Here is a 27,150-nt window from a genome sequence, read left to right as displayed (position 1 = left end):
CATCTCTCTCGAGTGTGTCCAGATTTCCCACAACAATTAAATCTGAATCTATCTCTGTTATCCCAACGGGGTGGTCCTTGGTCTCTTCCTCTAACCTCTAACATAATGTTGGAACACACATAGAAATTGGGGATGATAACCAAGCCAAATGGGGAGGACATGCTCTACCTAAATTCTTCTACCCAGTGCTCAAAAAATAATTCCAGCAAAGAAAGCAAACACACAACTTCAAAGAGATTAAACTCAAATGCACTCTTCAAGGTGTAACAACATCTCATAAAAATGTAAGAGGTCCAAATACCATGGCATACCAACACAAGGCATCCGAAAGCATCAGAGACAACATTTTGCAAACGTAATGAGCAAAACAAGGTGCTGGTGGAACCTGTCCAGCCAAAGGAAAGAGAGTTGTGTTCTAACAACTCGTGTCTTCAAGAGTTGGGGCCATGGGGTTATTGGAGAGGAGTCTTGGGAAACAAATAGGCTTTGTCCCAACTCCAAACAATGCTTGATGAGAGAGAAGTATCGACTCAAGAGAAAAACTGGCGATAGTTATCACTTTGTGGGAATGAGTTGTGCATCGACAACTCATATTTTCAGCACACAAGACTATGGGGGAAAGATAAGTACCCCTTGGGCGATTCCAACAAGCTTGGCCTCACTTGTAACCGAGACCCGATGGAAGAGGAGGGAGATGGACAAGGCGCTATTGGTACCACCTCGTTCTTTTTTTTTCTTTTTCCAATCGATCTTCACAGCCCCTGAATCTCCTTCCAATGAATCTTCTAGTTGATAGTAGAACTCCATTAGGGCTTCTAGTTGTATCTTCTTACATGGTATAGCCTCTATTGGACCCCTCTCCTTTTCTAAGGTTCCAAGGGAGGCGTAAAGAATGAGGGATAACTGCTAGTTGACTCTCAAACATCCAAAGCTTTGATACCAAGTTAGAAATAAGCAAGGATCAAGGTAAGAGAAAGAAGAGAGAAGAAGAGGAGAAGTAAGAGGAAGAAAGAAGAGAGAGGAATGAGTGCAATCTTGTGTGGCAGAGAGAGAGAGAGCTCTTTTCACCTAGATTGAATCAATAACATAAAGGATAAATTACACACACCTCCCAAGGTCTGAAATGTAATGCTCATATCTCTTCATCTTGATGTATTTCTATCAAGGTTCGGGACTTAATATACCAGGCTTTATGAATTGGTGTAAATAGGATCACGATTCAGCTGTGAGCATGAGGGACCCACGAGTTGTGCCCTTAAAATATTTTTAGCAATTAGGTAACAAGTTACTGACTCATCACTAAATTTTATTTTAAACAAGAAAGTCATTGATGGGATCATCATCCTATTGATATGGGAATGGGTTTGGTATGCAACTGTGCTCCCTTTATATTTATCCAGAAATTATATGTCGAGAATTTGAGAATTGCTCCACTTCCTTTCTTCATCTAACTGTCCAATGTTTGATTCATGGAGGTGAATTTGGCATCTTTTTTTGACCGTTGGGCATTTGATGGTATTTGTTTTAACGAATTATATGGTTTTTTTGTTAAATATTGTTTGACCTTCCTATATGAGGTCTATGTTTTATACCATACTTAAAGAGTGCGTGTGCATGTGCTAATATATGGCACTTTAATACTTTAATTTGCAGATGACTGAACTTGCAGACATTTCCCGTTGTGTGGCAAGCACAGATCTTGCAAAAGAAGGAGCCTCCGAATATTTGCTTGCATGTATGGAAGATTTACAGGATATTTTACAGCATAGTAAGGTGAAAGCTCTTGTAATTGACACATTTGGGAGCCGCATAGAGAAACTTATTAGGTAATTGTTGGAACTAACTAATGTAGGAACAATTATTTTGAATCATGTTTGAAGCAAGCCTTTGTTGATTCTGAATTTTCCTTTCAACACCTGTGAAAATCATACCCAGAGAAAAGTATCTAGTAGATTGTGAGCCGATGGAAGGAAAAAGTGCCAAGAGTGAAACCAAGTATAAAGAAGGTGTTGGATTCGCTGCAGATACTGCATCACAGAGTAGTACAATGTCAACTCCTTTGCATCCCTCTCACAGAACAAGCATTGATGACTTTGAAATTATGAAACCAATCAGCCGCGGGGCCTTTGGAAAAGTCTTCCTTGCACGAAAGCGAACAACAGGAGATCTATTTGCAATAAAGGTGAACACTGTTATGTGATCATGTTGATCCTCTTTTTTCCACCTCCCCTTCTTTATTATTGCTTATATGATGCAAGTTTGTCTGTAATTAAGTGTGGTCACGAGCGTACAACATTACACACTTAAAGGTCTCTTTGGGCATTGAAATGTTCTCCATTTTTTCATTGTGCCCTTTTCCCAATTATTATTAGTACTGAATTCAACGGTTGAGGACCAAAATCTACCACAATAACTTAGAAAATAACCAAGATCAAACAAGGACAAGCATTCAATATGACAAAAAAATTATCTGGTCCAGAGATTATTGCTACATCCAAGAAAATGAGGAGGAGAAGGAGAAGGAGGAGGAAGTGGGGAAGGAGAAGGAGGAGGAAGTGGGGAAGGAGAAGGAGAAGGTTTTCACATTTCAATATTTTCATAAACATTGCTATGTATGTGTAGGGAGTAATATTACTGTGGTCTGTCAAGGTCACTCTTCTTCTTCCTTTCTCCCTTCTCATATGTGTGTGTAGAAGCTTTTCAAAAGTTACTTTTAAGAGTAAGTTTGGTCATTGGTTTCTTTTTTTTCCCTTAATGCATTTATTTAAGGTTTATATTAATTTACCTTCTTCTAAAGTACAGCTTTTCGTACTTTTCAAGTAACTTAAAACACCACTATCTTTAGCAAATCGTGATTGATATTTATATTTGCTCCTGATTTTCTATTTATTGTAAGAGAATTCATAGAAAATTGGGTTATTCTATATTTAGTATGCATTTGGAGTCCTTTATGTGGTGGTCCATTAGTTATTTAAAGAGTCTTTAGTAATTCAGTAGTAGAGTAAGTTGGATTTTTCTGTTTTTTTGGCATAATCCGCCTTTACTAAAGATCAAGGGAAACATTTGTGCTCCGGCTAATATGACCACCCCCTAGTCCACTTCGAAAAGTCCTTTCTTGTGGTGGAACCTGGCATTCACCCTCCCAAAGTGATTATTGTTTATACAAAAAAAAGACATCTGGAATTGTTGCCCTATCCCACAAGGGAAACCTTGCAATTGAAATGAATCATGCTTAATGGGTGCACACGATTGGTAGTGTTCATGAATATCTATGTTGAAACATAACTAGATTAGAGCAAATGTGAAAAAATTTACTGCGATCCTGCTTCCATTTCGTCAACTTCTCCATTTGGCTTACGGAGTAGAGGTTAGAACTTAGGAGGTTGGTGTCCCAGTTTCTTCATGTTTTCAACGGTAATGATGGAAAAAAATGTAGAGACAGAAGAGGGTGATGGCGAAATGGGAGAGAGAAGAGGAGGGAAGAAATGTTTCTATGTGATAAACCTATTTCTAACTTACAGAAATACTCCCTAAGAACAGCAACAAATTATAATTCAGAAATATTCATATGGAACAGAAACGTTACCAAACAGAAATCTAGGTGCTGACTCAACTAGTAAATATTGATAGACAATTCAAAATAGTAATATAACTAAAACTCAAAACCTATAGAGGCAAAATAAAAAATGAAAACTGAGAAAAGAACTAATATCAGACTAAAGAAAAAATTTCAAGCCAAATTTCCACAACACAGGAGGATATTTTTGATTATTTTTTCAAATAGTAGACCACTGTAAATGGTTTGGCATGCCCAAGAAATAAGAACCTGGCGTAGTGTCTGGACCTCTTGAAGTTTGACTCCTTGCTTCCAAGTCTGACTTTGCATCATGGTTTGAAATTTAGACCAAATGACAAAATTTTGGCGACCTTTTGCTGTTTTGACATTGATCGAAATGATACGGCATTTGTGAATTGATGGGTCTTCAATGTTTTGAACTTTTCATCAAAATAGATCATATTTAGGTGCCATTTTGGGGGAAAATTTCGGTTTCAACTACGATCGAAATTGAATCTTGAACCTTGCTTTGCATCCCACGTCAACTTGTTTCAAGGTTCTCTAATAGGTGATCATGCTAATTAAATCTATCATTTTCTTAGGAATGGCTTCCACAAACAAAGAAGGTTATGCTAAAATTGTGAAGCATTTAATGAACTGTGGGTTTGGCTTTCCTTCATAGGAAACACATATTTGGGCTGAAATTTCCTCCATGGTATACGAGTCTATGATGTGTATTTCCTTTTTATTGATAGTAACCAATTTTGTTTTTTAATATCTTGTACCTTAGAAACAAATAAATCATGATTTATTTGACTCTACTAGAAGCCTCTAAACAATCTTGCATGAATGGTTTTCATGAGCTCGACAAAATTAATTATTGGTTTATTGTTGATAAAAATATTCTGAAAATATTCCCTTTCTCTTTGAAATTTATAAATGTCACAGCATCCTACTGGTCATTTGATTTTTCTCTGGAGCATTGATTATTGGTACCTGTCCATCAACAGTTTGTTACATTTCTGAGGGGATATAAATAGGTTAATGTGTGCAGGTACTCAAGAAATTGGATATGTTACGGAAAAATGACATCGAGAGAATTTTAGCAGAGCGTAACATATTAATCACAGTTCGGAACCCCTTTGTGGTAATTCTCAAATTTTTGTTTGCCCTCCATTTCTTATGTATTAGCACCTCCTAGAAATGTCAAAACAATTTTTTTTTTTGCTGAAGAACTTGGAGGTATTTTGCATGACATTAGCTGTCCATGTGCTATTGTGCTTCCTGATGTTGGGTCCATTGGCTTTCCATCCTAAAATGTTCTTTTTGGAGGAAGATGGTCAGGTTTGTCTATATAGATTAACATGGTAAACAGTTAATAATTTTTTAACATTGATTCTCTAGGTCCGGTTTTTCTATTCATTCACCTGCAGCGACAACCTCTATCTGGTTATGGAGTACCTCAATGGAGGTGATCTGTACTCCTTGCTAAGAAATGTTGGCTGCTTGGAGGAACATGTAGCACGCATATATATAGCTGAACTGGTACGTTCAGAACTTTTATCAAGGCAGTATGCTCATTTTGTTATTAGCCTTATAATAATTATCCTTTATATAGGTTCTTGCTCTAGAGTATCTACATTCTCTGGGAATCGTGCATCGTGATTTGAAGCCAGACAATATATTGATTGCGCATGATGGGCACATCAAGGTCTACCATACAAACCATGAACATGCTGGATTTTCATTTAACTTGCAATCAATAATTCCTTAAATAATGCTAATGTTTTGTTGTATGTTCTAGAACAATTTCACCTTTTATTTTCTTCCTTCTTCATGACTTACTTTTTGATAATATAAACTGGTCTTGATCAGACATATACCTTTATTAGGCATGTTAGATCTTAAGACAATTAAAATCAGTAGGATGAAGCATCGTTTTTTCTTTTGGTGCGAGTTCTTAGTACTTATTCCTGTCCAGCTTTTTATGTAGTGGGTGTGAACATTGATTTACATTCACAAACCTATGACATTGATATACCCTGATTGTGTTTTATCTTACCAGCTTACAGACTTTGGACTATCAAAGATTGGCCTTATGAATAGCACAGCTGATTTGTCTGGATCTGGGACAAATGGGACAATCTTATTCAATAGCAATGACCTGCATACTTCATTCGAACATGCTAACCAAACAGAGGAGAGAAATTGGAAGTCAGCTGTTGGCACACCTGATTATTTGGCTCCAGAAATTCTTCTTGGAACTGAGCATGGTTTGGACAAAATCTGCATTCCAGTCTTTTCCGAGTATACTGGACAGATGAAGTTACCTACCTGGGCATTCCTGCAGGTTATGCTGCAGACTGGTGGTCAGTGGGAATTATTCTATTTGAGCTTATAACAGGAATTCCACCTTTCAATGCTGAGCGTCCTGAGGTACTATTGACAAATTTGAATGGTCCTTTTTTCATTTAGATTTCATAGTTTCTTTTCCTTATATTTTTCAGATATTATGCTCACATGTCCTTACACCCCCTCTGGGGAAAAACAAAAAATTATAGGTACAGGAGTGTCTCTGCCAAAAAAATGTTTTTTGGATTTTCTAAGTTCTCACTTATGCTTGAAGCATTAAGAGCTATAAAATGAATAATTTCTGATGGGTTTTATTATCTGATGGTTGAGGACAAGTAGTCCAGGACAACATAATAATAGGAAAAGTAAAAGAAGACCTTTTCACTAAAATCTTGATGTGGAAATGGACCCTCATCAAATTCAACAAGGAAATGAAGGGGGACAATGTTCTGACCTAAATCACTCTCACAGAGGCCCATACTCATAATATGCTGATCAATATGGGTTTATTGTCTACAAAATCACAGCATTAGTGTTGATGTTCTCTCTCTCTCCCCCCCCCCCCTCTTTCTTTCCCTTGGTAATGAATTTTCTATTCATCCAAAAAAAGCTAGAAGGTCTAAAATGGTATAAGTCTGCCAAAAATGAAGCTAGGAAGATTGCGGGGAAAGTGAGCGCAAAGAAGTATGAAGACCTCTGTAACTATCTAGGAAAAAAGGAGAAAAGGTTATCTATAAGATAACTAAAATGAGGGAACGAAATAGTAGAGATTTTGACTGTGTTAGATGTATTAAAAGTGATGATGTTAGACTTCTAGTAAGGGATGATGACATTATGAAGAGATGGAAGAAATATTTTTATAGCCTTCTAAATGGAGACATTTTGAGCAACAATGGCTCAGAAGATTGCATTATTCATCATGATACTGTTGGTGTACGATGTCTTGTATTCCGTCGTAGTTTAATCCAGGGAGTACTGGTGCAGCACCTCGACAGGCAGGACGATTAGGGTTTTTTTTCGCTATATATTTGTAGCGAGGGTTTCTTTCTCTGTAATGCAAGCAATACTGAGAGGTGTGAGGATGAGCGCTGTAACCCTATTCTCTATTGATAGTGAAGCAGGATCTCATCTCACCGGGGACGTAGGCAACATTGCCGAACCTCGTAAAATTCGTGTGCATTGTTTGTTCTGTTTTCCATTATCTTCTGCATCGTTTTAGGGTTGCGTTTCTACAGATACCACACACCATAGATATATTTGAAAGGTTAGGGTGTCTGAAGTTAAAGAAGCCTTAAGAAAGATGAAAGTAAGCAAGACGCCAAGCCTAGATAAGGTTCTAATAGAAGTGTGGAAGAGCTTAAGATTATGTGGGTATATCATAACTAACCAAACTATTTAACAAGATTATGAGCACAAAGAAAATACCAGATGAATGGAGGAGAAGCACTGTATTTCCGATCTACAAACACAAAGGGTGACGTTCAGTGCTACAATAACTATATAGGCATAAAACTAATGAGTCACACTACGAAACTATTAGAGAAGGTCATTGAAGCCCACGTGAGAAGTGAGACTACTATCCAGAGAACGAATTTCTTTTTATGTCAGGTAAATCCATGGCATAAGCTATTTACTTACTAAGGAGGCTTATGGGAAGATTTAGAGTTTGTAAGAAGGATCTCCATATGGTCTTTAGTGACCTAGAAAAAGCCTATGACAGAGTCCCTAGAGAATTAATCTGGCATGTACTAGCGAAGAGATCAAGAGAAGGGCGTTGAGTAAGTATGTGGATATAAATCCAAGATGAAGTTCCGTGGTGTATAATTTTTGCTAATGATACTGTTTTGGTGTATTATACAAAAGCAGGGATTGGCCCTAGGTTGGAGTTATGGAGATCAACCTTGGATTAAGAGATTTTAAGATAAGTAGAACGGAGGTGGAGTATATGGTGTGTGTAACTTTAGTTACACTAAGACGGATAACAAAGTGGTGAAGATTGAGGGGAGAGAGATACCGCAAAGTGACTTTTTTTGTTATCTAGGGTCAACCATAAATAAAGAAGGTGATATAAAGGATGATGTTTCATAGAAAACTAAATTGGAATGGATGAAGTGGAGAGGTGTGTCCGGTCGGAAGGAAAATATATGGGGCAGAATGTTAGGCGGTTAAAAAGCGTGATATAGATAAACTATGTGTAGCAGAAATGAGGATATTGAGATAGATGTGTGGCAAAACTAAGAAGGATAAAGTAAGGAATGACCGTATTAGAGCCGATTTGGGAGTTGTCCAGATATGCGATAAGCTCCGAGAAAGTCTGAGGTGGCATGTCCATGTTCAACGAAGGCCTTGGGATGCACCAGTATAGAGGAGTGATCTGATTCAGATTGAAGGACTAAAAGAGCTAGGGTTAGGCCAAAAATGACCATAGGCAAAATAGTGAGGAAATACATGTATAGCTTAGGTCTTGTCTCAAGTATGACCTTGAATAGATCTGTTTGGAGGGCAAGGATCCATGCGCCATACTCTGGTCATTGTACTAATCATAGTTTTTAAACCGAATCAAACCAGCAGTCAAACTGGAAAAACAGAACCACCATATTTTTCAGTTTGCAGTTTTGCCGATTTTTTCTCAGGTTTGATCAGAACAGCTTAAAAAACTGAAAAAAGGGGGACCCACAGCCTTTTTCAGTTTGACATCCTGTCCGGCCTCAAAACTATGATACCAACCATTAACTGATGTTGTGGAATAGGTTAAGTCAAAATGTCGAGTTTTTGCTATTTCTTTGTTAGGCAGCTTTATTTTATTTATATTCCAGGATTTCTTCCAATGATGTACCATTGTGGAATATGGACTGATGTTTCTGTATGTATCCTTTTGTTGGACAGAATGAGGGACTGGATGCTTTATTAACCTTTCCACTGTTTCTTGGTTGTGCAGATAATTTTTGAGAACATCCTAAACGGGAAAATCCCTTGGCCTTCTGTTCCTAGTGATATGTCATTTGAGGCCCAAGACTTGATTAACAGGTCAGTTACAACAGCAGTGGTAATTTTTCAGACTTGTGTTTCTAAATGTTTGCCTAGCTTGTCATATAAGAATTTGGGTTGCCAATGTTATAACATGGAAATAAGTATTGATGCGTATAGATTGTATCAGTTTGACGTATCTAGTTCTGGCAATTGGAGACAATGCCGATATGATACCTTGTGTGAAAATATAATGGCCTATGTATCTAGCCCTATGGGTCAATACATAACCATTGCATTTAGGCACTTAAAATTTACGGGCTGCTCAGGAGGGATGGTTTTTTTGGTGTGTAGCGCATGTAAGGCACTCATCCATTGGGATGAAATGGTATTGTCGCAGCTAATATTATTGATGGAAAATCCTCATGCTGGTTCCCCTGAAGCTGGGCCATCCAACCAAGCCTCCTCCTCTTCCACCCTTACGCTCCAAGAAGCAATCCAAAATAAAAAGAGGTGATAAGAGCTCTTATCATCGATAAAATTGTTTTATATCTGGATGCTTATGAAAATGAAATAAGATACAAATTTCCCCGAGTTGGGAAATGAAAACAACAGAAAATAAGAAGAGAGAGAGAGAGAGAGAGAGAGAGCTGCCTCCACTGCCACAGAGGAGCTGCAGAGTAAGAGCAGAAGGGAGTAGAAGGAATAGGGGGCGGAGGAAGAAGGAGAAGAAGGAACAGGAGGCAAGGAAGAAGGAAAAGATGGAATAGGAGGCAAAGGAAGAAGGATGATGACAAAAAGAAGGAAGAAGGGAGGAGGTGGATGTAGAAGAAGAAGAGGACAGGAGGCAGAGAGGAAGGAGGAAGAATGAAGCTGAACATACCTGGTCACCTCTGCATGTCGACATCGTGCGGTGTAGCACCTTGTCTCACGAAGACTTGGGAATTTTTGGCTCTTTGTGATGGAATTATCAGGGATATTAGCCTGTTTTTCTGTTTTGTCCTTTAAATTTCTCTCATTTGCATGCTAATCCTTTACTTTATTAAAGCATTTTAATGCCACATTCCTAAGGTACTTACCACTGATACATTCCTTATTAAAATAAGGACCCAAAGGAATTTAGTTGCAAAATTAGTTCCATAATATAAAATAAGGGAAAAGGGTGGGAATGCTAGCGGGTTACATTGGAATTAGGAATGCTAGTGTTTATTGGCCTTTAGATTAGATAAATTAGATCTATGCCATTGATTAAGTATAGCGTGCACGTATCTATAAAACTCGCTTGCAACTCCTCCCATCTCCTTTCCCTCCCATCCTCCCATCTCCTTCCCTTCTTCTTCATCTCCGTCTTTATCTCTGGCGCTAGCTCCCTTGCCCTCCTCTACCTCCGGCTTCAGCTCCTGCTCTTGCTCCTGCTCCTGCTCCTGCTCCGGCTCTGGCTTTGGCTCCGGCTCCGGCTCCGGCTCTGGCTCTCTCCCCCTCACATTCCCTTGTTAACTAGAAGGTTCTTCCTTATCCCTCCTCACATCACGGTATGTTTCCTCCGATTCCAGTGTCTCCCTTCTCTCTCTCTCTCTCTCTCTCTCCTCCTATCACTATAATACAGTCCACTCCAGCATTCCGACTACACCCTGGACTCCCTCCCCTTGCAACTTCTGGCATCCTGTCCACCCCTCCCTCTCTGTTCCCCACTTCACCACAGTTGGATTTTGAAATTCAGCTTCCTTTTGTTGCCAATTACCAAAACCTGTTTTTCTAAAACCATGCGATCATCAGAACGGAGTTCAAAAATTCTGAATTTCTGGATCTTGGATGCTAAAGAGTTGGTTGAAAAGAAGTTAGCAGAATTTTAAATCCCAGACAATTGGGAGTGGGGTGGAGGCAAAGATAAAAGATAGAGAAATTGAAGGTGGAGGTAGAGGCGGTAAAGGTTTTGGAGAGGAGGCACAGGTTGCAGAGTGGGAGAGGGGAACCGGAGACGGGAGGAAGGGAAAGGGAGAGAAGATGATGAAATTACGAAAAAAGTTCTTAGTTAGAGAGAGAGAGAGAGAGAGAGAGAGAGAGAGTTGCAGTGGTGGATTGAAAGTTGGAGTCTTTGAAGGTGGATGTAGGGGAAGTCAAGGTTTTGGAGAGGAGGGTCAGGTTGCAGAGTGGGAGAGGGGAACTGGAGACGGGAGGAAGGGAAAGGGAGAGAAGATAATGAAATTACAAAAAAAGTTCTTAGTTAAAGAGAGAGAGTAGAGAGTAGCACTGGCGGATTGAAAGTTGGAGTCTTTCTTTTCATCCAACGGTTATATTTAGGATGAACAAATCCTATGGCTAATATCCCGCTATCATACCTATCCCTCTCCCATAAAATAATTACCTCAACGGTCCATCATTCCACCATTTTAAGGCACGTGGACAAGTGATATGGTAATTCCGATTGTTGGATAGAGAGGTCATGGTCCAGATTATCAACATGTCAAATTTCAAAGCCTAATTCAATCAAACACGCTTCCATGTATTGGCATATGTCTATGGTACACCCACGAATGCCCGACCAGCACTATGCGGTCGCCCATGGTCCTGGATTTTCAAGCTCTATTTTGTCACATGGTAAACTCTGATTGGGCTAGAACTTGACATGTGAGAAAGGGGAGCCTATGAGTTTATCTGTCCACAAAAATTGGGCCCCATCTGATTTGCCATGTTGAAGACTTTTAAGTAAAGTTTCCTAAGTAGACCGTGTTGGAAACCTTTACCCAAATAATTAATAACATGTTCATATGATTTTTTTTTTTAAAAGAGCAACCCAGTGCATGAGGCTCCCTCTACTGCAAGGTTTGGGAGGGGAAAATGTACGAAGCCTTACCCCCTGCTTCGCAGGAGAGGCTGTTTCCAAGTTTCAAACCTGTGGCCAACATGTTTCAATTATGCAACTTAACTATTGCGCCACAGACTCGCCCACTTATGTGTTTTTTTTTTTCTTTTTAATACTTTTTACCTATAAATTTGTTATTGTACTTGCCATTGATAATTTAATTTTTCACAAAAATAATAATAAAAAAAAAGATAATTTGAAAAATAAAAAAATTGCTGCAGAATAATTTTTTTCTGGGTGAATAAATAATTCATTACCAAAGAGACGGGAAATATACAGCCCCAAAAAAAGGGGGGGGAGGGAAAAAAAGAAAGCAAAACCCTTAGGGGGAAACAAGATTCCTGATTACCGAGCTTGGGAGCTCCCAGGAAGCAACAATGTGACAATTTCTGGATGAGGGGGGACAAGAGGAAGAAACTTTTGAATCCTCTTTACTTACAGCAACATGCTTTAGGGATGCGTTATCATTATTTTTGTTTATGCTTAAAAACACTGCTTTTGCTTCCATAAATGCGTATCTTAAGCGTATCCAGTGCCTCTTAGTGTCTCTCTGATATGTTTCTTGGATCCACATTCCTGATACGCTGCCTGATACCAACACTTGAGACCTTGTTTGCAAGAATACAGGGAGAGTCTTGTTCAGTAATAAGTAATAACACATATTAGAAGTGAAAGATGGTGACCAGAAGAAGGGAGAATGGGGTTGGATTATGAATGGACATGAAAATTCAGTGACTTGATATTGTTCACTTCCTGCATATTTTCATTAATATTGGTGTCAACGCTATGATTGATTTGTGAACTTGAAAAAAAGGGATGGGGTGCCAATAGATTGCATTTGGGTTGGGCACTTGGGTTTGAGGTTTATGGTTTGATACTTCCTAACCTTCATGTAAAAAAAAGGACGTACACAAGGATCTCGCCAGTGCGGGGTCTAGGGAGGGTCATAATGTACGCAGCCTTACCACTGCTTCGCGGAGATGCTGTTTCCTGACTCAAACCCATGACCACTTGGTCGCAATGGAGCAACCTTACTGTTGCACCAAGGTCCACCCTCTACTTCCTAACCTTCATGTATCCATATATTTTTTGGTATTTGATAATAGACACAACTAGAATCAATCCCTCCGTAGGTTCAATTTTATATTTATGAATCACACTTGTAAGTTGATGGTAGATTATCCTTTGAATCTCCCACCATGTTCCTTCAGTTTCTCTTGATTTTGATATCCTACACAATGCATCTTCAGTATATAGTGTCATTTATTTTACTCTTGAACATTTTATCCTTGCAGGTTTCTTACTCACAACCCAGATCAACGCCTAGGAGCAAATGGAGCCCCAGAGGTCATCTTCCACCATCTGTGTATCCGGTGGTCACCAACATACTTGTCTCACCACTGCACCCTGTAGTCTTGAAAGAAAATGAATAATATGCTGCAGATTTCATTCACTCTTTGGATTTTGTTACAGGTAAAAGTACATCCATTCTTCAAGGGAATCAGTTGGGACACCGTTGCCTTACAGAAGGTAGGGACGTGCACTAGTAATGCTTTTATACGGTATACTTGTTTTGTGGAAAATCAGAAAATCTTGAATTCAAGCCCTCCAGTGGCAGCTCCCTTTAATCAACTACTGGGTCATTGTTGCACTGTAAAATATAACTTTTGTTATCATTTCAATCTCAGAATGGATCTGAAGTAGGTATATGAGCCTAGTTTTCTGGCCAACAGTGATTTCGTTAAGAACTTTTGTTATCATTTCAATCTCAGAATGGATCTGAAGTAGGTATATGAGCCTAGTTTTCTGGCTCAACAGTGATTTCGTTAAGGTGGATCATCATTTTATACGGAAGCAGAAATATTATTAAATCAGCTCAGAAATCTGTCTTACGATGCTAGATATTCATGATAATTAGTTATTACGGGGAAAGGATGACGGTTATCATTTGTATTATCACACAAGAGCAGTCATGCTTTTGGACAGAATGTTGGAAATTAAGAAACCCGGCATCAGTGGAATTGAGTGTGACAGAGTTGAGGTATGGTGCATGGATATGGGTGCAGATGTGCTAATCCAGCATGGAACAAGGTGTCCGACTCAGTGAATCCCAATTAATAATAGGACTCTGGGTTATACAAATTTTTATATTTTATAATATTAAATGCATATTACATTGTAAACCATTCTATATATGTTATCAAAGAGATCAAAGTATTTTATATCTGCTTGTGCAATTTGCATTATTATATATATTATAAGGGTAGTTATTATTGTAGATTGTGCAGCACTCTTTGTAATATCTTCAAGACCTCCCCCCTTTAAAAAACTGCTCCTTAATAAGTGAAAATTACATATTGTGGAGGATAGAAATGGCCTAACTATCAGTTTCCGCACTTGTCAGATGTTGTTTTGGTTCTATTTTTCAGTGTCCAGGTAACATAAGAAATGAATGTGAAGACCATACTTCACACATCAGCATATTGCAACAATATAATCATGTAAGCTGTTTGGTATGTAATCCTGGATCCTGTTTCCAGGATACAAGATTCCTGATGTAGGATAGTTTTGTTGTACGATATGCTATATGCTATATATATATATATATATATATATATGAATCTCAGTCCTTGTGATTGAAAAATTCATTTGGACGCTATCGAAATCCATACAGTAATATTGCATCATATCACTTCCGTATATTGTGTTTTTTCATTTTTGGGTGGGGTGGGGGGAGGCACAATCTTTATTTATATTTAGTGTAGATTCATGGGATTGAAATTCCAGCTATAGATCAGAGCAGGATCTGGAAAGGGGTTAAGACCTTATCCTGGACCTGGACCTGGACCGTTTTCTGTATATGAATCCTAGGATTCAAATCCAGGATTCCAGATGCGCCCACCTGGGATCCAGTGGAATCCTGGCCAGGATTATTATCCTAGCTTACAATGCCAACGATCTTGAGGATTAAGGATTGAGAGTAGATTAAGGATCCCAGTCACTGCTTCTTTGTCTGGCTAATGCAGGAGTAGATTACAAGTAGATTACAAGTAACTAACTCCGCAGTTTATAATCCCAAACAATACGAATAGGAGCAAGAAACAAAGAAATAATACCATCAAATAAACCCCCAATGATACAATACCCATATAGGAGCAAAACCAGCCCAAAACCCAACTCGATAGGAGAGAGAAAGACCTTCTATAGAGCTGGAGAGAGAAAGGTGCGGCCAGGTCTGTGGGAGTCCGATTGAGCTGTACTTTTGGGTGGAGATAGTCCCTAGGGAGGACACAAAAACCCCCAAATATGAAGGGCTTCTGACGGCTGGTTATGGAGTTACGCACTTTCTTGATTTTCAGACCTAAGAGAGAGAATGTGAAGAATTCTGCAGGAACATCAACTTGTCTTCTTCAGATAACCTTCAAGAGATGATCGATTGATCTTCTTAGAGTATAGAACCAGTCCTCCAAAGGATCTGTAGATCAGATCTCAAACTTGGGTAGCAATGAGGGTCGATTGGCTTCAAGAACAAGAACTCTTTGGCTGGCTAATTCTGATTTTGTATGCTTTAACAGGTTTGAACTTCTAATAACAATAAACAAAAAATAAAAATAGAAAAAGAAGAATCGATGGAGGGTTAAGAAGGGTGAAAGAGAATAAAGGAATGGGTATCTCACCCCTCAGGTTTTGGTATCACACCCCTCAAAGGTTTAGGCATCTCACCTCTCAATAACAGTTTTTTTAGCTAAAGAGTAATCACTCAATAATTCATTTATTCAAATCTCCCATTATGAGTACATAGGCTCCTCTATTTGTAGAGGGCAGAATAGCAATCAAACTACTTAGGAGCTAGTTTCCCAATAGGACTAGACATTCCTACTACAACTAGGAGCTAGTTTCCCAATAGGACTAGACACTCCTAGTACAACTAGGAATTCAAAATAGGACTAGGACTTGACTTTATGACTCCAACATGGAGTAGAACTAACTAACTAATAGTCCATATAGGACTTTACAACCGACCAATGGCCTAATGGGCCTTTATTGAATTAAATAGCAACTAACTAAATTAATGAATTAAATCCCGTTTTTCTATCTTCTACCCATATTTTAGGCCCATTAAAGTGGTCCATTTCAAAGAAAACCCATGAGATCAAAGGCCCAACACATATATAACACAAACCAAGGCTTATTTGCAATAAAATAAGCCTAAGTGACTTATCTACATCACGGGCCTTCTCTATCCTTCCAATGCAATGCTTTCTTATCCATTGGAAGATCCCAGTCTCCCCAGCTTGTTGTCTTTACTGGAATGCCTCTGAGGACGCTTGTCACCTCTTCTTCGCTTGTCCTTTTTCCTCTTCGATTTGGTCTGACCTTCTAGCTAAACGTTGGCCTAGGAGAAGAAGGATTTTATCCTTTCAAAGGGAATGGAGTTGGGACCTTTTCTGACAAGTTTATATGTGATGTGGTGGGTAAGCTTGTTTTGGAGCGGCAGTCTCACATATTTGGATGGAGCACCTCAAGAAATGGTCTTGCAGACTTGGGATTCCATAGTCTTTGATTTCAAATGTGAAGTGTTTTTTGTTTTCCTCCAGATGTAGCTTCTCCCCAAGGAACAATCAAATTGTTGTCTCTTGGGGCCACTCTGCCTTCTTGCTCCTTCCCCCTGCCCCCTCTTCCCAAGTTGGGGTGTGCTTTGTTTTCTTGTTTGGTTGTTTTTTGTTCTCTTGCCCCTAATAGGGGGCCCCCTTGTTCCCCCTCCCCCCCCTTTTTTGGGGGGCTCTCTGTTCTTTCTTTGGTAATGAACTTTTTTTCACCCAAAAAAAAAAAAAAAAGTGATTGAGTAGATTTTGGATCATTCCTGAGTGACACTGATCTGATCCAGGGTGAATCAGCCAATTGACACATTCAAACAATTAATCCACTACCAATCAGATCGGTCCCAACCAATCCTGATCAGGGTTGTCAACTTTGAAACAGGAAAGGAATAATTTGGGTATAATTTGATTTCATGAACTGAAGCTTTCAATAGGGAATAAATGAGCCACAAAAATTTCAGTAAGAATTATTTACTTTTGATACATTTCCTAATTGACAATTTTGGATCAAATGTTTTTAAAGGATTCTATCCTTTAAACTGTTGAAATATGTACAGTATGAAATGTACCTCAACTTTATATCCTAGCTGTATAATTATGATACAACAAAAGGCTGAGTAATTTGATCTAAATTAAAAAATGAAGATATGTATTTGAACTTAGTGGGTACTCTCCATGGAAAGATGAGAGAAGGTCAATTGAGATGGTATGGTCATTTGCAACATAGACCAATGACTGTACAAATGGCTGTGAGTAATTTGGTCCAAATTGAAGGCTTTGAAGGAGAAGGGGGCAGGCCTGAAAGAACATTAAATGAGGTAGTAAAAACTCAGCTAATGACTCCTGCTTTGACAGAAAAGATTCACCTAGATAGAGGAAATGTCAGCACGATAGTTTTCCTTATGTCTTGCAATCCTTCCAGTTCATCGTAGCACACTTAATGTTTTGGTTGAGACTTTGCATCTACATTCCCAAAAGATTTAGAAAATCATAGCTAACATAGTGTAGTTGAAGATTATTTTTTTGGAAATCATTGGTGCATATTTTTTGCGGGTTCATTCTTTCTTATTACATATTTTCTTTCAGTTTGATTCTTCTGTAGAAAGAAGAAGAAGAAAAAAAAAAAGTCTTAAAAAAAATTTCCAATTTTCTTGTCACCTAATGCCCGACTTTCTTTTTTTGTTTTTTCCCCTCAGGCTGCTTTTTTACCAAACCCCGAGGGTGCAGATGACACAAGCTATTTTATGTCAAGATTTTCTCAGATTTCTAATGTGATACAAGAGGACCAAAACTGCAGCGATTCGTCTAATTCAACTGATTCTCACTCAGATACTGGAGTTGAGGTGAGTACATTTTATGTAAGAACCAACTTCTTAACATGGTTAAACAACATATTGGGGATTATCTCTCTTAAATTTAATTGGTGCTGAAAAAAATTTCCTGCAATGGGTTACATAATAGGTTGCATGATGCAGATCAAGTAGTTACAATAAATCCAAATTCCTCCTCACAAGAGGATTTCTCTAGTGAAAATGAGAAGAACAAAATAATTTTGGTTGAATGGTTGTATGGGTTAGTATTAATGGGCTTCGTTTTTTTTTTTTATTATTTTTTTGTTTTAATGGTCTGGTTTATAAAACATAATGATATGTTTAAATGGTCCACACTAACTTGGTGTTACTTTTGTATGTATTTATTTTATTTTTCTATAGCCAAAATAGGAATTGGAGATCAGATTAGTCAACTTAAGATTCCTAGTTAGACTGTGATGTCTGCTAAGTACTAACTCTAAAAAAACTGATATTTGTTAGCTTAATATAGGCCTGGTTAATTAGATGTTATGTAATGCAAGCCTGTTATAAATTTGGGCCAGGTTTTAGTATAGGTTTAGGTGGGGACTTAGTTTTTTTGGGTTTTCTTATTGTGATAAGCTCAATCATAAAGCCTAAAAGTGGGGGTTTAAGGGGTTGCATGAAAAAATATTATTTTTATTGTTGGTCCCATGTTTAGAGTTGAAGTTTATCTTTAGCTAGACAAGAGTCCTATTGTTAGTATTTTTTGGATGAATAAATAATTCATTACCGAGAGAAGAAGAATATACAAGGGGAAAAGAGGGGGGGGGGGGAAGAGGCCTTAGCCAACAAAGAAAACAAAGGGCGGAGTCCTATTGTTAGTTATTTTAAGCTAGAAAGAGTTTTATCAATTTTGATTGTTTATTTAGAATAAGAGAGTACTAAGGAGTCCTTATGGGAGTCAATTTAGGAACGTTTGTTACGAATATATAACCACCCCCTCCTACGATTTGTGGTTGAATGGATATGTTTTTAAATCGAGTGTCTTGCTGGTTTTATGCTCTCTCTTATCTTGGTAAAATATTTCTCTCCTTAGCACCCACCCATGGTTTCTCTCTCTCATTAATTCTCTCCTCTAATAATTTTTCTCTTTCTTATTTCCCACGTTTGGAAGTTTTCTCCCTTTCTCTTCTCTCTATTCTATTTGTTTATTGATTTCATATCCCATATTTAGGGAGATTTTTATCTCTTCCCTCTCACGATATTACCTCTCCTATTTCCCCTCTTTTTCCTTACTTTCACTGCCATCAATCCATCCATTGATGTTATGATTGGTTATTTTTTATAGTAAATCTGGAATTTCAGATATTAAAATCTTTTATTATTCTGAATGATTAGATCTACATCCAGATCTAGCCATATCAACCATTTTATCAAAATCTGACCAAGTTAAATCTGAAATCAGATCATAAGGGTCGATTTGTTGGTGCTAAATGCAAACATGGCTGGAGCTTCTCTGTAGCATCTATGGAGACTGCGGCCGATTGTGATGGCCTGCTGTTGGCTCGCAGTTTACGGCTTGAGCATCTCACAGTCTGATTCCAAATCTTTAGTTTCATTCTTGAATGAATCCATGTTTTCCTTAAATTTGGCTTCTTGTGTAATTGCTGAGGACATTCTGTCTCTTTGTTGTTCTTTCTCTTGTGCTGTATTTTTGTTTGTTCCTAAGTCTTTGAATGTTATTGCCCATACTCTAGCTCAAGGGGCCTCTATTTTGACGTTGTCCTCTGTTTGGTGGGTTACTCCACCAGATTTTGTTGTAAATCCTGCTTTTCTGTCAACCGGGAACTGAACTTCTCTCTTTCAATAAATTCCGTTGGACTGTATGGCCCTCCTGTTGAACCCCCACCAAAAAAAAAAAAAAAAAAAATCTGAAATCAGATCTGGCCCATGTCTAACTGTCAGATCGAGATCTCTTCCATTTCTTTAGTGGGCCAATTACTTCAGGCTAATCAGGTCCACCCGATCTGATCGCCCTGCATCAGTATGTTATGAATTTATGAGAAAACTGGCAATAGTTTTTACTGAACTGGTCGGACGGAAGGGACATGGAGGGGGTGATGTGACAATTATGACCTTTTGATATTTGGGGAATGGAATGGATTTAGCCACATGTTTAATTTCAGACTCAAAGTGAAACATAAATCCTCCAATGTTTAGGCCTTTTCCTCGAATTTTCAGACGTCCATATCTTTTCAATCATTTTCATTCCTTTTTTTTTCCACTGGATTTTCAAAACTTTATTTTGTCACTAAGCCAATTCTATCTGGCTTGAAACTTAATGTGTGAGCATGGGACCTCGGGTCTACTTGTGCACAAAATTTCAGTCCCATCCATCCAATCCATGAAGGCCTTCCTAGGTGGATCATCCAGGAAGATCTCTGCCTTTGAAATTCAGTTGGTTGAATTAAGTTATATTGCTGCTACTGTTTACATATGTGAGTGTCTGTTTTGTTTCCTATTACTTTTGGTCCATGTGAATCCCTTATCCAGGTGAATTTTTTTTCCATTTGAGTTGGTCTATCTAGTCCCTCAAATCTTCTCTGTTTTCAGTCATTATTTTCCAAATCTTTGTAATTTCTCAAATCATGACAGTTTGAATTCATATTCTCTTAAGTAATCATTTTTTTTTTCCCTTGAGTCCAGTTCAAGAAATTCAGTCCTTGACCAGATCCCAACTTTCGTTACAAGATTCGATTTATCAATGGATGCAGTGAAACTATATTGATTTTTCTATCTTGGTGATTGTTGCTCTTCCATCTAAAATTGATTTATCTCATTGTCCATAAACATTTTTTTTTGGGGGGGGGTGGGTGGGTGTGAATAAATAAAGATATTTAAACCCAAAGAACGGGGAAAAAAATTGCAAGGCAAAGATCCACCAGAAGGACAAACAAAGAGAAAAGCAATAGGAACAAAACATCAACCCTAGGACTGCTGGAGAATGAAAAATGGATCATCCCAAAAGGAGTATATGAGCTTACACTGCAATCTTCCAAGGGGCATCAGATTTTCCAATCGGCTGAGAAAATAAGAGGCAAACCTTCCTCCTAATGATGCACAGACTTGATCGTCTTCTTAATGAAGCTCCTCCTCTTTTTTGCTTCAACTCTGGCATTTCCCCTAGATTGTTAACATGTTGGATCACCACTTCAGTATGCTTCGACTCTAGATCTTCCATTTGAGAGACGGACAGACTAAGGAGGCTACGTGCCAGTCCGAAATATGAAGGAGTGGTTTTCCCTCATCAAACTCTAAATTGGCCTCACACGGAATAGGCTTGTCATCTAAATTTGCAGCACGAGACACATCATCAACTGGTTGATCCAACATATTAATCACCGAAGTCTCATTATCAGGATCACAATACTCCTGAGTTTCATCCTGCTCATGGGAGGGAGGGGCTGGTGAAAGGAGAAGGCTTCTTCTTGTTGTACTTTTTCTTAAGCTTCTCATCATGAGAAAACAAGAAATCTTCAGTCCACCCTTCAGCCTTGTCCTTCAGATCTTTTATATGGCCGCTATCTTCTGACATGGTTTAAAAAATCGGCGGTCTCGCCGAAATTTTGGATATTTCAGTTCTTTTTTTTTTTTTTTTCACCGATACAAATTGCATATGAAACAAGACAATATTAGTCATTTCGGTGAAATTTTGGTCATCTCAGTCATTTTGTTTCAAAATTTCAGTTGTTTCAGTCATTTCGCTAATTTTAGTCATTTCGGCCATTAGCCCCCCAAAATGGCCAAGTGAAAAACCTTGAAAAAATACATTGTTTTGAAGAAATTTCGGTATGTTGGTAGTTTTGGATTGACTGAAACACCGAAACGAGACGAGTTCTTGAACCTTGCTTCTAGGTTATTCTTATTATTTGAAGTTTGAAATATCCTCCCTTTTGACACTGAAAAAGTCTCTTGTGGTAATTTTCTCGTCCTCAAATTCTGCCTCATCAATGTTCCCCAATCCCATATCTTTTACTACTGAGAAGATATTCCTATAATTCTCCTCCAGCCCAGCTCCTTATTGTCATCTACATCTTCTAATTCAATGCCAGCTAGCTCTCCCAACAACCCTTCTTCCTTATTATCATTCTCTCTAACTTCCCCAATTAACCCCACAGAATTAGGAAGCAAATTCTTCTATACACCCTGCAAAACCGTAAACTGGTTTCCACCAGTCTTCAATTTCCCCTTATCTTTATTGGGCACATTCACTTTCTATTTATCAATCTTCCAAACATTCTTCCATTTTTTTAACTTTTTGAATTCAAAATTTCAATTTCACTCTGTTGGTTCAACACATCCACTCCAGCTGCCAGAATTGGCTGAGAACTCATCGTCACCTTGACTTGTTGAGCACCACTCGCAGGTGTGCTACTCGATTGATGTATCAACTCCTGCACTTGGTTTGTTCCAGCCATATTAACAGGTTGAACTACTGTACCTTCCACATCGGATGAACCACTAGCAACTCTTGCAACATTTAGATATTATACTCTCCACTCCTTCCGATCCACATGTCCTCCTGTGTTACGACACTGATTCAACAAATGACGAAAACCTTACATTTCGAACACCTTGGAGGCTTCCAATAATCTCTTGCAAATACGAAACCATCTTCATCGTGAATTGGGATTGAATTGAGCACCTCACTATCAGTAGAAACTTCAATACACAAGCGAGAAAAAGACAATCTCTCTTTGGTCTTCATTCTTTTAATCTCTCTTTGGTCTTCATTCTTTTATCAATAGTGATCAGCTTCCCAATCACACTGCCAATAATACTTAATGCTTCAACCAATCAGTAATGGAAATAAACTAACCCACACAGGAATAGAGTACAAACCAATATTAGACAGAGACGAATTGGGAGTTGGGACTCCATGGGTTGATCAGTGGAATTTTTGAACATACCATTCCCCCCCCCCCCCCCCCCAAAAAAAAAAAAAAAAGACCTTTGCTTTATCTTCATCAACATGGAATTGGAAAACAAAAAGTCCATTGTCAAGCTTATTAATGTCCACCTGACAAAAAATGTTCTGCTGTTTTCAATAAAACCTCTTTAGTGAATACAAAGGATGGTCTCATACCTATGCAGTCCCGACCAATGTATTCTTCCATCATTCCATCTCACTTCTTATGACTTGTGCAAGATCTAGCCACAACAACACCATTCACGAACGTTAGATTAACAAACTTAAATTCAAATCTGTTGAACCTAGAAGGTTCTAACCATATATTGTGTTGTATGAAAAACTTATGTGATGTGTGTTTGGGTATTCTAACATGTATGTTTATGTGCTAAGAGAATAATGAAACCCAAGTTTTTGAGGTGGAACAATTGATGGAAGAAATGATATGTTGACTGAAGAAAAGACAGTTGTCAATAGACTTCCGCGATGAGAAAGATTGAAGAATTGAAATCCACATCAAGACTGAAGAATCTTTTAAGACATAGGATTTGGTTTATATTTCTATATTTTTGTAATCCTAATCTTGATTTCCATCAGATGAAAAGGCCCAAGTAAAAGTCATATAAAGACCTAAATGAAGAGACCCAGGAAACTAGGAGGTTTGAGTGAGAAAAAATGTCTTAAGTAATTGTTCACGGGCTTCAATCATTGACATAATCCAATCTTATGGAGAAAAATCAAAGTCAGACTTAGTTATCTCGGACAGGACAACCATGCTTAATGTTTTGTATCCGTGGGCTTCTTGACAAACTTCCGTGACTGTGTCTGTGAAACCCGATAGCAAGGTTTCGGAGTCTTTGTTCCACGGACTTCTTTGGAGATCATGTAAACTTTTGTGTTGAGAGCATTTAGAATCCATGGCATAGTTTTTAAGGCGGTAAGGCGACGGAGGCTTTTGAGGGTCTTTTAGAGCGCCTTAGCGATAAGGCGGGCATAAAGCGTTGCCTTATTGACTAAAGCGTTCCTGTGTAATTTTTTTATAAAACCAATCTATTTGGCTCAAATCCTAGTTGAATCCTATTACTCAGATGTTAAATAAATATTAAAGGTTCATATTCATACCAATGTAAAATATTCATCAAGAAAACAAATCAATAAAGTGAATAAACTAAGTTCATCAATCATCAATCATCAATCATCAATATTCAATATTCAATATTCAATCATCAATCATCAATCATCAATCATCAATCATCAATATTCAATATTCAATATTCAATCATCAATCATCAATCATCAATCATCAATCATATCAACATATAATATAAATACATAATTATGAAACAACATTATAAATATAAAGAAAAGAAGACAAAAAATATAAGTATTTATTATACTTACCTCTATGATGCCAAAATGAGTGCCTAAGCCCTAAGGTCATCCACTATATTTCTACTCCTGTCAAAGAAGAATGAAGCTCATTGTTGCCGAAGCAAGCTCACCGTTGCCAGAGCAAAATGGTCACCTCTATCAGTGGTTCTTCCTTGTTCTTTGATTCCTTTTTAAAGCCCTTTTCTTAAAACCCTTGACAAAATCCAAACCCTGTTTGTGAATCGTGTTTTTGTTTTGTTTGTTTTGGTTATTTTGGGTGGAGTAAAGCTGATCCCATACATCTCAAGTGTTAACAAAACCATACACCTACCAATAAAAAATCAATATTTGGAATCTTCATCAAGTAATTTTAAAATATGTCAAAAAAAAAACCCCCCAAAAGGTGCCACTTCACATAAGGCGGAGCACCGCCTTACCATCTTTAGACCGCATCAGCGCCAAGGAGTTACTAAGGCGTCGCCTTACCAGCGCCTTAAAAACTATGATCCATGGTAGTGGATTTTGAACTTAATGACCATCATTATGACTCGTCTTGGACTCTAACCAACTGAGTGGGAACCTTAATGTCTTCACGGATATTGAGGGCGTACAACAGCTAGTCTTTCTTAGCAAACAAAGTTGATTCTTGGGAGACCAAAATGATTTCAAAAGATATCAAAATGAAGTTAATATTTCCTATTTTTTTTAGGATAAACATGTTCGACTCTTAACAACTAGTTTGCTGACCCCAACGACTAGTTTATTGCATATATGAAGGATGAGTCACTTGAGATCTGGACAATACGTGTACAACATTAAGTACACTTGAACCTGAATAAAAATATCATCTTGAGAAAGGGCTGTGATCTAGAGAGAATCAGTTTGAGCTTAATCGGTGCAATTTCAGGCTTGAGTGGGATGCATGCTTGTTATTCGAGCTTGTGTAGCTCTTATTGTACTTCGTGTACTTATGAACGGACGTGTTCTATTGTGTGAAGGAAATCCTTAGTTTTGTGTGACTTAGGTGGAAATCCTTGGTCTGTGTGACCCGAGTGCTCAATCCAAAGGGATCGTGATTCAGTTGGTGTAACATGTAAGGCTTGATTCCTGCCATTTGGAATAGGATCTTTGGATTGTGGAAATCCTTGGTATATGTGACCTAGGTAGTGGATGTAGGTTCAGTTGGATCCAAACCACTCTAAATCGCTTGTATTATTGTCTCTCTCTCTCTCTCTATATATATATATATATATTTGTTCTTGCTCTACTTGTTTATTCATTTGTTACATTTTGCAAGGTTTTGTCATCCGATATTATCTTTAGAGAAAATTTTGAAAAAGTAGTCCCCCAATTCACCCCCCTCTTGGGTGTTGCCATTGATCGTACAAAATCCTTCTTCATTCACTGATGTGGAAGACGAAAACAGTGCTGTCCATGAAATTCCACTTGAAGTTCTGTTACAATGGCCACCACCGCCTTCCAACAAAGCCCCACCTTCTGTTGAATCCCTGTAAACAGCATCCTCGAAATTCACTACCTAACCACAAGCAATAACAACAGCACCCTTTCCTCCTCGTCAAGAAGGAACAGGAGGAAAGGCCTTCACAGCCGCAGCCATGGAAGGGCAGCCAGAGAACACCCTCAACTGTAGATTTCTGTACCATACTCTTACTTGAACAAGAGGATTACTATGGATTCTGAATCACATTGCATTATGAATGGAAGAAAGTTGACATTTGGCATTGTCAATAACCTACACCTTCCTGTCACATGGAAATGTGGGAGAAATCTCTTCCACCCAAATTTCTGAAACCTGGCCCATTCACACACTCGTTTTTACGACCTGGTGGTTTGTTGCTGGTTCAACCCACCGAGTAACTGCTGGGTTGAATAGTGTTGCATTTAGTTTGTCATTTTTTCGGACTTTGTTCAAACTCATTACTTCGAGTTTGATGTGGTCCATCATGAATTACTTTTGTTTTAATATGGCTAGCATAATCATAAACAATTATCTTGCAATGTTACTTAAATATCTGTTCCAGCAATTCTGAAGTAAATATCATTCTGCTAGATTTAACAATCTTTCTTTTACTTCACAGACAGATGAATGTGGTGACCTCGCTGAGTTTGAAACATCCCCTCTAAACTTTGCATTGATTAATTTCTCCTTCAAGGTAAGCTTCTCCATCTCTTCAAAAGGAATGGGAGATAAAAAAACGATTAAGTTAATAAATTTTGTGCTTGATGGCACCTATGCAGTCAAAAGTTGGTCTAGTTGATCTTAAAATGATGATATTCGAGTAATGGTAGATCAATCAATTCAGTCCAAGATACGCATGTTGAAGTTATTAAGATGATTCAGATATGGGATTTCTGCATATACTATTGTGAACACTGTCAATTCAGCTTCTTTCCAACACTTACTTGCCAATATAGATCTACAGATAATGTGCTTACGTTGCAGCTGATGTAGCTCCAGATCTAATTCCAGATGGAAATGGAGCAGGCTGAAGAGTCTCGCCTCACCCTGCTCCTCTAATGGTTAGGGAACTATATGACCCTGGTAAGGGTAGGGTTGGTGGTATTTATGAAACCCTAGGGCCCTGCAATATCTTTGAAAAGTTGCAAACCCCATGGATTTTTGACAGGGTGGGGACTGGGGATTGGGTCGGGCAATATTTTGAAGGGTTGGTATAGATACACTCCATATTTTATTGTACCCAGAAGAAACATAATTTTGAATACTACTGATGAAAAGTTTGTATTTGCAGAATTTGTCGCAGTTAGCATCAATAAATTATGATGTGCTCCTACAAAGTGGAAAAGACACGTCAAAATGCTCATCCCCTGCAAGAGGTCCTAATTGATGGTAAATTGCTTTTGTAGTGCAGAAGTCGTTCTTTGTATATCTTCTCTTTTTAGCCATTACTGTATTTTTCAATAGAAAATTTTTCAATAGAAAATATTAAACAATAAAGGGGGCAATTACAAGTGGGATAAAAAATGGTCCTGCTTTTTCATTTGTATTAATGAATTAGAAAGCATATATATTCTTCATGATCTGACCTTGCATTCACTCCTCTAAGTATAATATTTCTATTGCAAGACGGAAGGAAAAGGACAATATAGAGGATGGGTAGACGAGGTTGTGATCCTTGGCTCGATCCATGACCCAAAAC

At 38.1% G+C, this 27,150-nt stretch overlaps 1 protein-coding gene across 2 annotated transcripts in view; it reads left to right on the top strand.

Annotated features, from left to right (window-relative positions):
* LOC122071766 (probable serine/threonine protein kinase IRE4) overlaps positions 1–27,150 on the top strand; it is a 35,820-nt gene extending 8,670 nt beyond the window's left edge. Inside the window, exons 5-18 of one of the 2 annotated variants that reach the window (XM_042636173.1) lie at positions 1,654–1,826; positions 1,936–2,182; positions 4,611–4,703; positions 4,961–5,101; positions 5,175–5,267; positions 5,622–5,829; positions 5,907–5,992; positions 8,847–8,935; positions 13,034–13,085; positions 13,212–13,268; positions 17,536–17,682; positions 26,071–26,145; positions 26,743–26,840; positions 27,078–27,150. In XM_042636173.1, coding sequence (XP_042492107.1) covers positions 1,654–1,826; positions 1,936–2,182; positions 4,611–4,703; positions 4,961–5,101; positions 5,175–5,267; positions 5,622–5,829; positions 5,907–5,992; positions 8,847–8,935; positions 13,034–13,085; positions 13,212–13,268; positions 17,536–17,682; positions 26,071–26,145; positions 26,743–26,838 — 1,557 coding nt within the window. In that variant the 3' untranslated portion in view covers positions 26,839–26,840; positions 27,078–27,150. Of the gene's footprint in view, positions 1–1,653; positions 1,827–1,935; positions 2,183–4,610; positions 4,704–4,960; positions 5,102–5,174; positions 5,268–5,621; positions 5,830–5,906; positions 5,993–8,846; positions 8,936–13,033; positions 13,086–13,211; positions 13,269–17,535; positions 17,683–26,070; positions 26,146–26,742; positions 27,048–27,077 lie in introns of those variants that run through there. The other variant, XM_042636172.1, reaches the window with a different exon arrangement.

Source organism: Macadamia integrifolia, unplaced genomic scaffold (genome assembly GCF_013358625.1).
Source record: "Macadamia integrifolia cultivar HAES 741 unplaced genomic scaffold, SCU_Mint_v3 scaffold_7A, whole genome shotgun sequence".
Taxonomy (NCBI): Eukaryota; Viridiplantae; Streptophyta; class Magnoliopsida; order Proteales; family Proteaceae; genus Macadamia; species Macadamia integrifolia.
This window is presented reverse-complemented; position numbering and strand designations above follow the sequence as displayed.